General features: G+C 43.3%; 2 protein-coding genes across 2 annotated transcripts in view; one reads left to right on the forward strand and one right to left on the reverse strand.

The window, feature by feature from the left end:
- The window catches only part of snd1 (staphylococcal nuclease and tudor domain containing 1), a 190975-nt gene that overhangs the window by 84605 nt on the left and 90042 nt on the right, over positions 1–16328 (forward strand). The gene's annotated exons all lie outside the window — the stretch shown is intronic.
- Positions 1598–6877, reverse strand: lrrc4.1 (leucine rich repeat containing 4.1). The gene is made up of 2 exons (XM_080887354.1): positions 5430–6877; positions 1598–5304 (listed from the first exon to the last, which is right to left on the reverse strand). The coding sequence occupies exon 2, from the start codon at positions 5012–5014 to the stop codon at positions 2156–2158; it is 2859 nt and encodes a 952-aa protein (XP_080743480.1). The 5' UTR covers positions 5015–5304; positions 5430–6877; the 3' UTR covers positions 1598–2155.

The following is a 16328-nucleotide window of genomic DNA, read 5'->3' on the forward strand; positions in this document are numbered from 1 at the left end:
ATGCTCCTATTCTACAACAATTTGATGTTTCCAAGCACAAGACATCTGCTAAAACATTTGTAAAAAGGTGTGCTTTGCTGTGTCCTTCAGCAGTCTTTTTTGACCTCCATTTCTTACACCAGCACACTTCATCTCCATCTTGTCCGTTTCAAATTTTTAGGAACTGGACTTTTTACCCCTTCAAATAAACATCAGTCTGCTCTTCTGTTAGCCTCTATTGCATATTGAGCTGATATGCTCTCAGCTTTTGTCACACTCCTTTTTTTTGTTTAATATTTAACCTCTGTCGCTATACTTCCTGTGACACAAAGTTTGAAATGTCACATTGTCGAAGAGAGAAGTTCAGATATTTTAGGTGCTCACCTCACAAGTACTACTTTTAACCAGCTTTTTATTTGCCACGCTTACTTATTATGTAAACAGGTGTTGTGAACTTCACTACCAGCCATAAGCTTCGCTCCCAGTACACATCTGTGACTGTGGATCTTTTCACGTCTTCGTTCTAATAATGTTTTGATTAGCTAAGGAGTATCTATGCTGGTTGTGATGATTATGATCAACACAACTCCTACGGAGATCTTTTGTAGTATTCTCTTGGTCATCTCTCACCCACATGTTGCCCACTCCAAGCATGGTATGTTGCTGTTTACTGAAATGTTCTCCCAGTGTACTGCACACCACCTTCTCTTTTACATTTTAACAAACAGAGCTCGAGACACAGTATTGTCATTAAATAAGAGGAAAAAGAAACATTCACAGAAAATGTTGGCGGGTCTTTAATGCCCCTCGGCCGAATTCCAGAAAGACAAAATACGTGGTTTACCTGTCTCACAATACTACAGGCGGTGTTTCCTATCCACGGTGTATCATTTTTTGTTCGAACTGTGTGGCTTTATTATGATTGAGAGGGGTGATATTGTTGAAGATGAAAAATGCACAGTTAACAGTGAGACCCAAATGCATTTGTCACCATAAAAAGACCCCATACTGATTGATGAAGCCCCAACAGCTGGAAATGTAATGAAAAGAGATATGAAGATCTATATTTTTTGGCAAAGTGCACCTTTTTCACTCATTACGTTTGTGATTAATAAGACTACCTTGCAATAGAGAAAATGAGGTAGGTAACACAGATTGGATTCTTGAAGCATTATATCATGAGCATTTCAATTAAAGTATTTGTAATGGCACTGCTGTATGTCTCTTTGACTAGACCATCAGTTCTTTTTAACCTGTTAACATGTTTGTTGAACTTAAACTTTCATCAAATGCGTGCTTTGATCAGCCACAGGCTGATAAAAGCATCATGACAGTCACTCATGTAAAAGTAAGCGAAAAATAAAAAAAAGCAGATTGTTGCTGTAAATAATATAATGGGACGTGTGGAGGGATATTTTAAAAAAACCCATCCACTTGTGCACCATGATTCATTCTGCCTGACTCATTCAGCACACTTAGAGTTAAAGTATAGCTGCAGCATCTTACTGCAGTGTCTAAAGCATTTGGCTGATTGTTACAGTATACGCCAGGAAAAGAAGAGAAAGGGGGGGGGGGAAAAACATCTCTTTCTAATACTTTTTTTTTTTCTTCCAAAAATCCTTTTTATTGCATTTATAACATTTGGCACAGTACAAATTCTTGGTGCTTTTACAAGATAAACCTGTAAAGATCAACACTGACCTTTTTTTTTTCTCCCCGGATTTTGTTAAAGAAAGTCTTCTCTGTATAAATATTCTTTTTTCTTATCACTGCATTCTCTGTAGCATGGTGTAAAAATCACACAGAATGCCCTCTGTTAAAACAAGACTACCCTCATTTTTCAAAGTCAAGACAGCATCTTAAACAACTCATTATTTTAAATAGAAGTTACAAGTTAGAAAATAGTTTCAATTTCTTTTTAATATACGTTTCTCTATCACCAACCCATGGTAATTTTAGTTCGTCCATATATATATATTTATTTATAAGCATGTACAACAAGAAATCATCAGTCTTTTAAGTTTTGCACTCTGTACAAAAGTATGTCCTGTCCTTTTTTCGTTGTGCATTCTATTGCATGATTTTAAATGAGGAAAGGACAAGGGGCGTGTGAAAGAGGGGTGAGTAGGAGCTAGGAAACTGGGAAAAGGGGTGAGATCCTTTTGGAGGGGCCTTTTTAAATCTGAGTCTCCTGTACCTTCTCCTTGTTGTGAGTTTTTACGACATAGGGCTCAGCCATTGCTGTGATGGCACTGGGCAAGGTTCGCGGCAAAGAGTTCCCAACATTGTTGTCTGTCCATTTAGCCCCATGGCCAGTCGGTTTATAGGTATTATATTTGGGCTTTAGAGTGCTGTAGTCCACCATATGAGAGCTGTAGTCCAGTTTATGTGGACTGTAATCCAGTTTAGGTCTCTGAGTTTGTGGACTGAAGTCAGACTTGAAGGCGCTGTAATCCACTTTGTGGGGGCTGAAGTCAGTCTTGAAGGCGCTGTAATCTGTTGCAGTTTTATGTGGGGTGTAGTGGTCCTTAGCTTTGTAGGTACTGTCTGTTTTAGATCTCTGGGCACTGTACTCTGTTTTGGATTTAGGCTGAGTGCTGTAGTCGGGTTTAAATGGGCTGTAATCAGGTTTAGGTCTTGGGTGTGTACCAAAATCAGGTTTGAATGGACTATATTCAGTTTTAGGTCTATGTTGTGTGTTGTAGTCTGATTTTAATGGGCTGTAGTCATGTTTAGGTTTCGGCTGAGTGCTATAGTCCCGTTTGAATGGACTGAAGTCACTCTTCTGCCTGGGATGAGTGCTATAATCTAGTTTGAATGGGCTGTAGTCTGATTTAGTTTTTGGATGAGTACCAAAGTCTGGCTTGAAAGGGCTGTATTCTGCTTTAGGTTTGTGGGTGCTATATTCTGGTCTAAATGGGCTGCAGTCAGGCTTTGGTCTGTGAAGGCTAAAATCCGGCGTAGATTTGTGTGTGTTGTAATCTGTGATGGTTTTGTGGCTGCTAAAGTCCATATTTGGCTTATATGTGGTATACTCAGCCTTTGGCTTGTGAAGTGTGAAATCAGGCTGGGGTTTGTATTCAGCCTTGGGTTTGTGAAAGCTGTAGTCAGTCTTGTGGCTGATAAAGTCCAACTTGTGTATGCTGTTATGGTCTCGGATTTCAGGCAATGTGAGAGCTGACTCTTGGGCTGCAGATGCTGGTGGTGGAAGGTCCTCCTCATCCACCTGAATAATCTCAACAGTGCGGGCAGCTGCCACAGTGCTCCTCTGCTGGTGGCGCTTTCTCAATTTGTAGAAGGCAATGAGCATGACAGCAGCCAATAGTGTCACTGCCACAAAGCAGCCTATTATAATCTTAGTAGTCTTCATCACTTCATCAAGGCTAGGCCCAGACTTGCCTGGTTTGTTAGTCGATTGAATTCCTGGCAACACAGATGGTTTAGCTGCCCCTGGTGGACTGTCGGTGTTTTGTAACAGTACAGTTGGGGTGGAGATGAAGACTGGTTGAAAGACAGAAGGAGAGGCAGTTGTAGTTGTTGTCCCTAGGCCTACTCCTCCCCCAGCAACACCAGCGCCTGCAGCAGCTGCAGTGGTTGTTGTAGTTTTAGGTTTGGGCATCTCAGTGGTTGGCCCCAAGACCTCCACGGTCACTGTGGTAAAGTAACTTAAGTTGGATGTATTAAGCTCAGCTGCACTCACATTGAGGTAGGCTGAGGCATTAGAGTTCCCAGCTGCATTGGAGACCATGCAGGTATAGGTGCCTGTGTCTACTGCAAGGACATTTGAGAAATTAAGGGTACCATCATTGAGGACTGATATTCTCGGGTGACTAGAGGCATGTGTCAGTATAGTGCCGTTGGGTAGGAGCCAGCGCACTGAAGACATTGGAGCTGTGCGGCATCGAAGCTCAGCCACTCGCCCTGCTGAGATGTTCAAGTCCCTTGGTGCATCAGCAATGAATGGTGCAGAACACTGGACTGCAGCACCCTCACCTCGGTCCACGTCCACCAGCTGTCGACCTCTCATGCTCGCAGGGGAGTGACAACGTCCACAGCAAGTTGAATTAGTAGGGATGTACTCCCTTAGCCAGCGTGCTAACCATACAGCCTCACAACCACAGTTCCAAGGGTTATGGTGGAGGTGGAGCTCCACCAGGTACCTGAGCGGGGAGAACAAATCATGTGGCACAGCGCTCAGATTGTTATGGGCAAGATTAAGCTCCACCAGTGAAGATAGGTCATCGAAAGCATTGCGCTCTATTACTGTGATTTGAGAGTTCATCACCCATAGCTTTTTCAATGAGCGCAGACCTTTGAAAGAGCCTGGTTTTATCATTGGAAAGAGATTTTCAGAAATCTCTAGCTCCTCGAGGCCTTTGAGGGGACTTAGGTTTGGCATATCACCCCTTATGTTGCACATTCCCAGGTTGAGGTACTTGAGATTTTGTAGGCCCTCAAAAGCTCCTTCTGAGATGTACTCCAGTTTCCTTAACTCTCCCAGGTCCAGTCGCATGAGTGAGGGTACCCGGTTGAAGGCATAGGAAGGAATACTTTCAATGGGGTTGTTCCTCAACCATAGTTCTCTTAGTTTGGATAGGTATTCAAAGGCCCCACTGGGCACCACCGTCAACCGGTTGTCAAACAGCTCCAGTGTGTTGAGGCTGGTGAGTCCATTAAACGCGCCCACCTCAATCTGCCGAATGGCATTTCGCCCAAGCTGGAGCACCTCAAGGTGGTGCAGATGGCGGAAGGAGTCAGCCTGCACCGCCTCAATGGCGTTTTCCATTAGATTGAGGTGTCGCGTGTTGGCAGGAATCCCAGGGGGGACACGGGTGAGGCCACGACGGGTGCAAACCACTTTCCCCTGCTGATTACTACAAGAACACTGCGGTGGACAGCCCTGGGGTCCTTGAGACACCGCCGCCCCCGCCAAGGCCAGGGAGGCGCTGCTCCACGCTTGCACCATCAGGAAGACTACACAGAGCAGGGCGGCTTTCCTGGCACGATGCACAGCTACCCGCCCCAGGAGACTCATGATGTGGCACGTTCATAATTCAGCATCATCTGGGGGGGAGGATGGGGATGTTTGGGGCTGGTGTTTTGGGGGTGTGGGTGCAAGGAAATTAGCTGTTTGGCTAGCAGTACTGTTTATGGGGCCAAAGTAATAAGGTTAAGGGAACTGATGTGGGCAAGGGGAGAGCAAGGGTTTAGGTGGTTGCTAAGGGGCAAGAGGACTTGACCTGTCCTCAGTTAAGGGGTGATTTTATTTCCATGAACTGTGCTCAGGGGCAGAAAGAAATGGGGTGGTGGAGAGGACTGGCTTTTCTGAAATATGTGTATGAGAAGAACATGATGGCAAATTAAGCAACCAAAAACCGTATTACAAGACAGAGGGGAGGGGAGGGTGTTACAAATTGATGCAGAGAGGGTTTGAAACACTAGACACCTACCTCAAGTTATTATTACAGGTCCTTGAACTGAGATATATAGCTTCCCTCCTTTTTGCAATCAGAAAGAGCTGATGTATTCGCATCAGATGTATTTATATCCAAGAGCAGCAAAGAAAACCTTTTATGTTTGCCCTGTCAAAACGGGCATCAGTGCCAAAGAGCTTAAACAAGATGAGCCCTTTTGTAAATCCATACATCCAAAGAGAAAGGTTCGAAGGCCCTTTTGTGAATGTTTTTCTTCCTTTACGTGCCGATTACCAAGAAAAAAAAAAAAAAGGAGGGGGGAAACGACTGTAGCTAGGAATCCAGTCAGGCTCCCAAAGCAGCAGTGCTCCCTTGCTCGCTCTTCGCTGTCGGCTCCTCTTCTCTTGCTTGTCCTTGGAATCCGACAGTTGATCCCCCCGTTAAACACCTTAGCCAGGTCTCCATAGTCCAGGCAACCACAGAGATGCACACGCACTATTGTTTTTTGTTTTGTGCAACAAAACCCAAGGCAGGAAACAACAAAAGGAGGGAGGGAGGTAGAAGAAATTACAATTACAGAAGGATTAAAAAAAACAAAAAAAAATCCAGTCCTTTCCAGTGTTCTATGTTTTTTGTTTGTAGTGGAAAGGAGGGGTTAAAAAAACAGGAAAAAAAACAGTCCTCCTTATCTGTATTCCTCTTTTCACTTTTTAGTAGTCAATCAGTTGGTCGGTTGGTCAGTCTGACAGCCCTTCTCCCTCTCTTGCACTCTTTTCTTTGCTCCCCTTTTCAACGCAGTGTCATGTCCACTTGATTCTTCTTTATTTTATTTTTTCTCTCCTTTCCTCCTGGGGAGCTCTTGGCAGCAGTTGAAAAGGCTAGGCGACACACACAGCCTTCATTATCTTCTTTCTCCTCTTAACTAGCCACATGCTCCAGCCTCGGCAGCCGCGGTGGCGACAGCAGCAATTGCGAACGCACACACACCATCCCCACGAAGCATACAGCAGCAGTAGCGAGCACACACACAGCAGCAGCTGCAGCCTGCCTCCTGTGCACTTCCCAATAATCCGTCAGTTTCTTCAGAGGGGGAGTGGGGTGGGGGATGGAAGGGGGTGCTGGGAGGAGTGGGGGTATTGTAGCTGGGTTGATCGAGGTGGGTTAGAGGGAGGAGGGATGGCGCGCAGTTTCTCCTTCCTCTCTCTGGGTTGTTTCTTTTTTCTTCTTGTTTCCAGTTCTTTTCTTTCTTTTTTTTTCTCCCCCTCCTTTTCTTGTGGTGATCAGCACCCCCTCGCAAATGCAGCGTCCAACTGGGAGAGGAGCAAGGCAGAGAAGGCAAGCGCTGGGCAAGCGCGGCTTACAGGCGTGACGTTAACAGCAGCGTCGATGTGGAAAGGATCCGTTGTAGCAGCGAAAGAGAGAGCGTGCACCGTCTCTCTATCTCCCACTCTCTCTCTCTTTCTCTCACACACACCCTCTCTTGCTCTCCCTCACACCCTCTTTCTCTCCCTGCCTCCCTCACACTCTCTGCAGTGTCCTGAGGTATTTGGGTGAGCTCAAAGCACTCAGACCTTTTTAGAGATCTACCTCTTCAAAAACCAGTTTGCTCCTGCTGTCCTTCGCTCTTTTTTTTTTTTTTTTTTTTTTTTTTAATGCTCATAGTCTCTTGTTCTGTGGCTTTCTGTGGCTTTTGTGGCTTAGGGGAATGGACAGGCTGTCCAAGCACAAGTCAGAGATGGACAGTGGCATCCCCACAGCAACCATATTTTAACCCCCTCGTACCCAGCAGTACTCCAAACATTCCAACGACTCTGGCAAAGCTTTCCAGTTTTGCTTTGGTGGTAAGGAAAGGCTGATGGGTCACCGCTTCTCTCACTTTCTGGTTTCCTCTCTTTTATCATGCTCTCTCTATCTTTTCTCAGCCCCCTCACTCTTTATCTTTGTTTTCCTTTCACTTGAGCTCTCTTTGCTCTCACTCTTTTTGCCTCGTCCTTTCGTGAAAAATAGAGGAACATGAATGGACTGCTGACGCATCCTGCTTAGAGCGGTGCTTGGGTTTGATGCAGTGTGTTATGTGCATTAACTCCCTCCACCCACTCCACCCTCACCCTCCTCACTATCTTTCCCACTTTGCTCACTCCTGATCTGTCATTGTGTCACTCTTCTGGCTGGCTATTTTTTTTTTTTTACATGAAGCCTCTTAGAAGTTCAAGTTTACACAACTTTTTTGGTCACCAAATTCCATCTTTAGTTTTGTTTCACAGGTTGGAATGAAGTATAATCCCCATTTCTTGCTTCAGCTCCAGGAAATTAAAAGTTTACTTTGTTAAATCCATAATCAGATACTTTTACTCAACTCGGGACTGCAGTAGGACTTCAGAAGTGACTCTAAAATCAAAGAATTTCTTTAAAAGAATACTGGAAAATAAATACTGGAAAGTGAAGTACATTGTATATAATGGAGACTCTCCATCCTCTTCCACGTCATACGCCTCTGAAGGTAGTTAGAGCACTTTAAACAGGCAGGCCTTAACCCTCAATTTGAGCACAAACTGTCGCCCCGGAAAGCACACAGCCATAAAGGTCATGTTAAAAGAGGCACAATAGAGAAAACAAGACAAGCTTTACCTTCCTGATGGAAGTGGGAGAGGTAGAACAAATGAAGCAGACTGTCCTGTAACCCTCTACCTCAAATGATTTGCACCAGCCTCGTGCCCATTAAACAAGGTAGCAGTGTGGGTAATTTATGCTTGGTAAAGCTAGCTGTGACACTGCTGCTAGGTGTGTGCATTCGTGTCCAAGGTAGAGAGTAAGCGTGTGAAAAAAGAGAGACAAAAAGAGGGAGGAGAGAAGGCACACGAGCTAGAAAAGGTCACACTGCCTGTAGCGCAGTACGTTATTCCCACTGGCACAGGAGTATAGAGCCAACTCCTATATTATACACACACAGACTTTCTCCTTGACTTCACTGCAGTTGAATATGAACAGGCTTCAATGAAGCACATGTAACAGCGAGGTGGCAGCCACAGGAGTATAGGGGAGATTTTCCAGTATTATGAAAGAAAAGCTATTTCGTCTCCTTTCCTCTGGGATTGCATAGCATCGCAGGCTTGCAGAGCATGATATCGCAGGTGTACTGCAGCTTCTTTAGTGCATTCTCCAAGCAACTGATAATGTGAGATAATGCACTTGCATTTAAACAAGCATGCTGGAGCAGTAAGCTGGACATGGAAGCTCGCAGATGTGATTTTTAGGTACAGAAGTTAAATTTACTACTGTGTGCATAACGGCACTCCTTTGTTTGTGTCGGGTGCTGCCTCTGCACTGTTCATAAGTGTGGTGTACCACTGTTTCATGAGCAAGTGACCCAGAATGGGTTCAGGTTGCGTTTAACCCACCCAGGACAGTACTTCTTGGACTAATGTCTAACCAAAATCATCCACTGACCCGTAGAGTGACCACCACTGCAAGGGGAGCTCTCGCCTCTTGGCCCTTATCTTGTCCATTTCTCTCTTAGCTGTCTTTTAAAAAAAAGTTCCTGCTCAATTTTTGTCTTTCCGTGGATATGCCGCTTTCTCAGTACTGATGGAGCCTGGGTCATGCCCTGCCAAATGCTGTAATGCTCCACTGACCAAAAGCGGGCAGCCTTTTGCGTTATAGTTTGATTCTGCCCCAGAATGGCCAAAACAGCCTGATAGCCGGCCCAGCTCTGCAATCACTGCAAGGTTTTCCCCAAGTCCCCCCCCGAAAAAACAATCTATATGTGTATTTTTCTCAAGCTGAATCGAGTTTAGTAGTATACTTGAATCTAAATCAGTTGTTTGGTGGTGCAAGCCAATGTTGAAATTGCAAAACTCTCTTTTTGCGGTTCAGATTATGCCAGGATATCCATGGTGGATAGTAGCTAACATCCAGGTCATATAGTGGTCTCATATGTTCACAGTTTAACATGCACTGACTTGACAAGATGGGTGTTGTCAGGCCTCACCTTCTGGACTTGCCGAACGATTACATTTTGATGAGCTGTCAGATACGTGGGACCTTCACGCTGTCATGCCAGGCCCAATCGCCTAGTGTGCGACCCCTGCCCTAACTGCTTCACACAAAGCTCTATGGAGCCAAGCGCTGCACCAGGCCAGGAGGGCACTGGTTGTAGTTTAGGGTGCTGCACGACCTACTTTGGTGCAGTTTGTCCGCCAGCATATTCAAGGGGTATATGTAATCAGTACAGAACCCATCCCCTGGGGTTAGTGCTAGCAAATCTGGGCTACGGCCAGTCACATGTAGGTCGGCAGCCTGTCTGTTAGCGTGCGTGCGTGTGTGCGTGCGTGTGCGTGTGCGTGTGCGTGTGCGTGTGCGTGTGTGTGTGTGTGTGTGTGTGTGTCAACCCTGTTTGGATGAATGACCTGCAGTATGGTGTAGCAACAATCACAATGGGATTAAAGGTTGATTGATAGATCTAATGACAATAGCATTGCCTGTGTCATTGCTGGGATCAACAATTCACAGCCCTTTGTAATCCACATATGTTTTTCTGTCAGCACGTGTAAGTCAGAAAACATTTCTCAAGGAGACAAGGGGCACACTGTTTTTACAATTTGCTTTGTGCTTGAGAGCTATTATAAATTTTATTCATTTATTTCTCTGTGTTTATGAATGGGCATGTCCTCTGAGTATTGAGTAATGTCCCAGTGATCTATATCATAGTAGTGACCACCCTAACATAGTATTAGTTTTAAGTCAGTTTATTCTAGGCCATCATCCTGTACCTTAGTATGTGCTCATAAGGACACCCTAAACTCTGTGATGCTGACCTTGAGATAAAGGCCCTATTATTGGGCAGTTTGTTTTCCATTTTCATTTTAATTTCTAGGAATTAATTCTGCTAGAGATTACGTGCAATACACTTGCACTCTCTCTCTCTCTCTCTCTCTCACACACACACACGCACACACACATGCAGTGCTATCAGTGTCCCAGTGAAGGCTTAAACTGCTTGGTGGGGATTTTTTTTTTCTTTTCAGTTTATTGGTTTTCTCATCACAAAGAGACACACACAAATCATATGCCAGCGTATCAAGAGATTATAATAGGCAGTAGGGTTTATTAGTGGCTTCCTCTTCCATCTGTTCAGGTCGTTGTTTCATCGCAGTACCTGATCTGTCTTGCTAATTTGCTTTCACTGACCTTGTGTGGCCTCCAGTCAATACAGCATAGGAATATTGATCACCTTGTGCTGTATCCCACATATTAACACTGTTGCATTTTCATGGAATATGGTTTGGTGGCATATTTCTTTGAAACGGTTTAAGCAGGCAGGGAACTTAATCAAGCAAAGAAAAGTGGTTGAACATTTTTTTCTTAGTAACTATTTTGCTTTTACTTTAAGACATTAGACTTTTACTGTTTTTGACTTTTCTGGCTACTTTTAATCACTCTTTTCTTTCTACCTGTCCTGCTTCTCATTTTCTTTGTTACTTTTAACACTGCTTTTGTTCTTTTTATGTTTCCTGGAAGTCTTATTTCTCCCTGTTTTGCTTTTGCTCTCACTCTCCTACTCTAAATGAATACAGTTTACAGTGTTTTTCACGACTGGTATTTGCAGGCTTGTCTCACATTAATTGTGTTTGCTCATTCATTTTATGCTCTATATGTGTCTGTGACATTGTGGGTGCTCTCTCAAGCGAGGGCAATATCAGGTCATAGCAACTGAAGGCACAGAGTAAAAGATGGGCTTTTTTATGATCCAGTGTTTTTCAGCATTTGAGCTTTGCTAGCAGCCATTGTCTCCAGACTAATGGGCTTCATTATGGTTAGCTGTGTTCGTACTGGCTGCCAGAGCAGGGATTAGCCCTAGTGCTGTGATAGCTGGAAGCAGAAGAGAAGATATTGTTAGGTTAGCACTGGTAACCCAATCAGCGTGAGCCAAGATAGCTATAGGATAGATAGCAGGAGATGCTTCATGCACATTTGGATACGACTGTTGAACCTTTTTAATTTTGATTTTTCATTTCATTTTACCGGTTAAAGCCATATTCACTCAGAATAGAATTTTTAATTAAGTGCTAATTATAAATACTGATATTCCATATTAAACTTGTCTTAGTATAATGTGCCAAGCATGAGCTAAAATGCCCTTGGTTCCCCATGTTTTCCTCACCATATGCTAATGCCCTCCATGACCCGCCTTGGCCACGTCATTAGTCAGCTGGCCCCATTAGGATTCATAGAGCATCCCTGTATGCGCGTTCATCACAGTGTTGCCTTGCCAACTGCCAGGTGAAAGAAATTGATTTCTCTGAGCAATGTGAAGGTAAAAAACATACTAATTCACCACAGAGAGATGAGCTTAATATCCTATAATATTTTACTTCTAAAGACCCTGAGATCCACCTCCCTCTCCTCCATTACTTAGGTCAAAACAGAAACAGTGTTGTAAGATGTTATTGTGAAACATTACATTCTCCTATTTTGGATTTTGAATTAGTTGTTGTTCATTAAATTGTTTTGGTTTTAAAATCAAATTAGAGCTATACCAGGAATTATGCACTGTATTTATAGCATATAACATACTGAAAATAGTTTGCCTTTAAATGCACATATCTCTCTATATGATCGAAATAAATCCATTACTAACATGTAATGTGGTCATGAACGACTATGCCATCATCTGAGTCATACTTTATTAAAATTTCATCTCCAATTACAAAGTAGCTGCATTTGTTTTCTGCGGTGCCCCTCTTCTTAAAATCATAGTAGCTGCTGCTGTCTTTGATGTTGATCTACGACAGGGGTAATCACAAGGATCTGTGTAGCGCTCTAAGGGAGAATTACAGGCAGTTTATGTTCACCATTGTCATCATAGTGCACAGCATCATGCCCCAAAATAAACTCGCCACTGCCGCCTTGTCGTTTTTCTGCCAATTTTTGGAATCTTACGTGTGCAGTGTAGCTGGCGGGGTCAGGGTGGAGGCACACGTGTGCAAACAGGTCAGTCTCTGTAGGCGTCTTCATGATACATCAATGCCAGAAGCACAGGTAGCCCTTCATGGTGCAGAGGGAATTTTGATGCAAGACTCGGGTAAGATCAGTTGTGCAGAAAACTTGGGAAAAACTTCCACGGTCACTCTTTTCGACTTCCTGCTTCAGTGGTGAAGCAGTGGTTTTTCTGAGCAGGAGGAACAGCACGTATTGTTTGCAAGGCGGCTGCAGTGTGCTTCAAGCGGATGATGTGGACACGGTGCCATGATGACCATAACAATTGCTTTTATTCCTACTAAAGTCTGTTACAGTACAGACCGAGTGATGGCAAAAAAACAAACAAGTTTTCATTTATCCAGCAGATAAAAGGTGTCCATGTTGAGGCCAGTATTCCTTTTTCCCCCAATGGTTTTCTAGTTCTGTGTTTGTGTTTACAAACCTTTTCATTTTGCCCCACACCAGATATCTTGGTGCAGACTACACATGATATTAAAGGCTGCTTTTCAGTGGCTTTCCAGCGATGGAAAGCAGATGATAGGTAGGTAGGGAGTAAACACAGTCTGTTTCTAATATGCATCCAATTTGGATTTCATTACCGATAGTTGCCATTCTACTTTATCTGTGTTCAAATGAACCCTGATCTGCCATGTGAACATAATGAGAATCACACACTTTATATATTTAAGTATACTTTAAGGAGCTCTGAGGTCATTGTTGTGAGGGAGTCATTTTACTTGTAGAAAAGAAAAGTGGTATGTTAGAATGAGTGTGTGTACAGGAGATGATTTTTGTGTGTTGTCTTGAATGTTGACAACTCGCCACCAAGCCAAGTATTTTTCCCGTGGAGCATTCTGTCTCTCTGCCCTCTTTTTTTTTTTTTTTTTTTTTCTTTGCATTTTTTTCCTCTTGGTACGGAGGATTTGAGAAGCCTAGCTAAGTGTGTCTAATCTATGAGTGCATCCAGCACAGCATCAAATGCTTGGTGTACCTGCGGCATCCAACAATGCAATACTTAAGCAGCTGTTTGCCCAAGCAGGTTGGAGACAATGCTGGATGGGAAGGGCTGAAAATTGAGAAAGGGACACCTGAGTGGACGTTAACATTATTGCTAAATGAGCGTGGAAGCATTAGAGAGAAAAAGTAATGAGAGGAAAAGCAAATATTTGGGATGAAAGAAAGAACGCTGGGGGAAAAAATGGAAAGGAATACTGTTTCAAGGAAAAACCACATCCAGCTCATACACACTGTACAAATGGACTTGGTCCCATCTAAACTCCCGTTCCCGTGGCATTGCTTAAATTTGTTTTCTTTAGCAATGCAATCAGGGACTTCCCCCAAAGGTAAGCTGGGGTGGTGGTAGTGGTGGTGGTGGTGAGGGGTCTTGGCTATGAAAATAGGGAGGGAGGAAGCATCAGGCAGCACTTTCTAAACTGAAGTCAATAACACAACAGTCAGTTCTGTCAGAACCAGGTCCTCCCACACAGTCCACTTACAGCCAGTAAGAAGAGCTGAGGTTAGGGTGCCAATTTGAGTGCTTGAAATTACCACAACCCATGGCAACATGTGTTTATATAGGTAAAAGCAAGTGAGGAAATGTTGGTGTGCACGTCAGAAATTTGATGTCCAAGAAAACAAAATCTCAATCTCCCACTCAGGTTTGACATTTTTTCAACAGTACTTGAATCTTAAGTAGCGTTGTGGTCTTGAGTAAGAAGAAAATCTGCAGAACTTGGAAACATTGGGATAAATTAACAAGCTCAACCAAATGCTCAAGCCTTCTACACGCAAGTGATTTCACTCTACATCTGGCCCTCGTACGAAATCTTGCTAATGCAGCCATATTTGAGACACATGCACACACAGCTTTATTTTGCCTTTAATCCCTTTTCACATGTTAGCACTTCTACATAGCTTTAGGGGATTAAAACGGGTATGGCTAGCTTTCCCTTAGCATGTGTAGGAAAGCGAAATGGGTGACTGGTAAATGGTAGACATCTGGCTGACATGACGTGCCAGTGTGTCGATGCAAGTGTGCTAAGCTTACATGCTTATGAATCTGATGACGGCTACGTAATGTTACTGACATATTTGCACAGCATGGAACGAGCACGATTTGTTTGGGAGCTAGCACTTTTTGTTCACTTTTGCTGAGCAGAACGCTAAAAAAGAGTCGGTTAACAGCAGTTTTAATACCCTGTGTTCCCAGTAGTGTGCTGAAGTGCATATGCGTGTTTTGCAGGCCAATTTTCAGTTTCTGGTATGTCAGAATTTTAAGTGCATGCATATAAATACTGCTTGTTTGAGGGTTATTTTATTTTATTTCATCCTTGTGTGACAGAATGTGTTGTTAGCTAAAGGTTATCCGTGTGGTGGATTCTGTCTCAAACACAATCACATACAGTGATGCAATGAGATGTTTAAATTTCGCATGATAGCGGGGGAATAGGCTTACTGAAGAGTGAGGCTTTTCTTTAACCATGGGGATTTTGACTTTTTAAGCATGCTGAGAATTGCCTTTGGATGTTACCATTGCACATGTAAAGCTGTCATGCTTACTATGTCATACTAGCGTGCATACCATTATCTCGTGCTTTTGTCTCTTGTAGTTCTTGGGGGGTTTGGTTTGTTTTTGCTCTTCTTAAACATCCAGATATATTATAGATCCACGTTGTACACGGGCCACTGCCTACTAGTCCCCCTACCAGGTTGCATTCTGTCTGCTCTGTCAGGCCTTTGAATGATAGCATCAGTCTAGGTCACTCACACCCTGGTTGTGTTTATTGGTGAGTGGCCCTGTTATTCTCTCTCTTCCCCCCCCCCACCCCCCCCCCCACCCCTCCCCACCACACACACACACACACACACACACACACACACACACACACACACACACACACACACACACACACTACACTACACTACACTAACATAGAGACCTGGTTTGACACATGGATGAACAGTGGTAATTTCCCAAGGTGGACATTGATTTAACTTTCATTTTCTCGTCTCTCTTTGTTTGGCATCTCGCTGAAAGTTATCATTTTGAATTGAAAAATTTACCTCATTCCAAGCAGGCCTTTTTCTATTATTTTAATTTACTGTATAATATGAAAGATCTGAATTTCATATAGTGATAAGGGCAAAAAAAAATTGTAGTGATTAGAAATGCTACAGGGGTTCTCAGTAAGTTTCTGCTTTTGAGATGCGTAATGTCATTATCACAGTCCATAAAGGAACACGTGCACATGCCACTGACCTCTCTTACATCTAACTGGCTATAAAATGTTAACTCAGATGTATGTATGTAAGTTTTAAATGAGGGGCCTGCAGATGTTTTTTTGTTTTTTTTCCACACATGGCTTTGCTGACACTCGAACTGCTCTAGTTTCCTGACACTTTTCTGCCATCCATTAGTTTGTTGCTCAGCTTTACTCAGGAATAAATTACTGAGTAAATAAAATGAATAAAGCCACTAAGATGCCGAAGTTCTAATTTTCTTAGGAGAAAATATTTGATCTCACCACTTTTGTTCCCCCCATCAATTAAAAATAACATAAACCAAACGCCTATGTACATGGGGTCTTCTTAAAATGTAGCTCAACCAGTAAGTCTGGGAAGCATGAGTGTTGACCTGGCCACAAAATTGCCTAAATAGCTTGTGATCAGTGTTGGGGAGTAACCGAATACATGGACTGGCGTTACGTATTTAAAATACGAAATATGAGTAACTGTATTCTGTTACAGTTACTGTTTAAATAGGTGGTATTCAGAATACAGTTACTTTGTTGAAATAAATGGATTACACGGCAGTCTTTTCCTGTTTCATATGTTAGGCTATGCCCTCTCTATTTTTGGTAACACGCCGGTGGAAACCCAAACAAAACACGCATTAAGAGGCTCTAATGCCTGGGTCTCAATCTCACAGCCCATGTCAAGAGCAAGCATGTAAATATA

Source organism: Rhamphochromis sp. 'chilingali' (genome assembly GCF_963969265.1).
Source record: "Rhamphochromis sp. 'chilingali' genome assembly, chromosome: 7".
NCBI lineage: Eukaryota > Metazoa > Chordata > Actinopteri > Cichliformes > Cichlidae > Rhamphochromis > Rhamphochromis sp. 'chilingali'.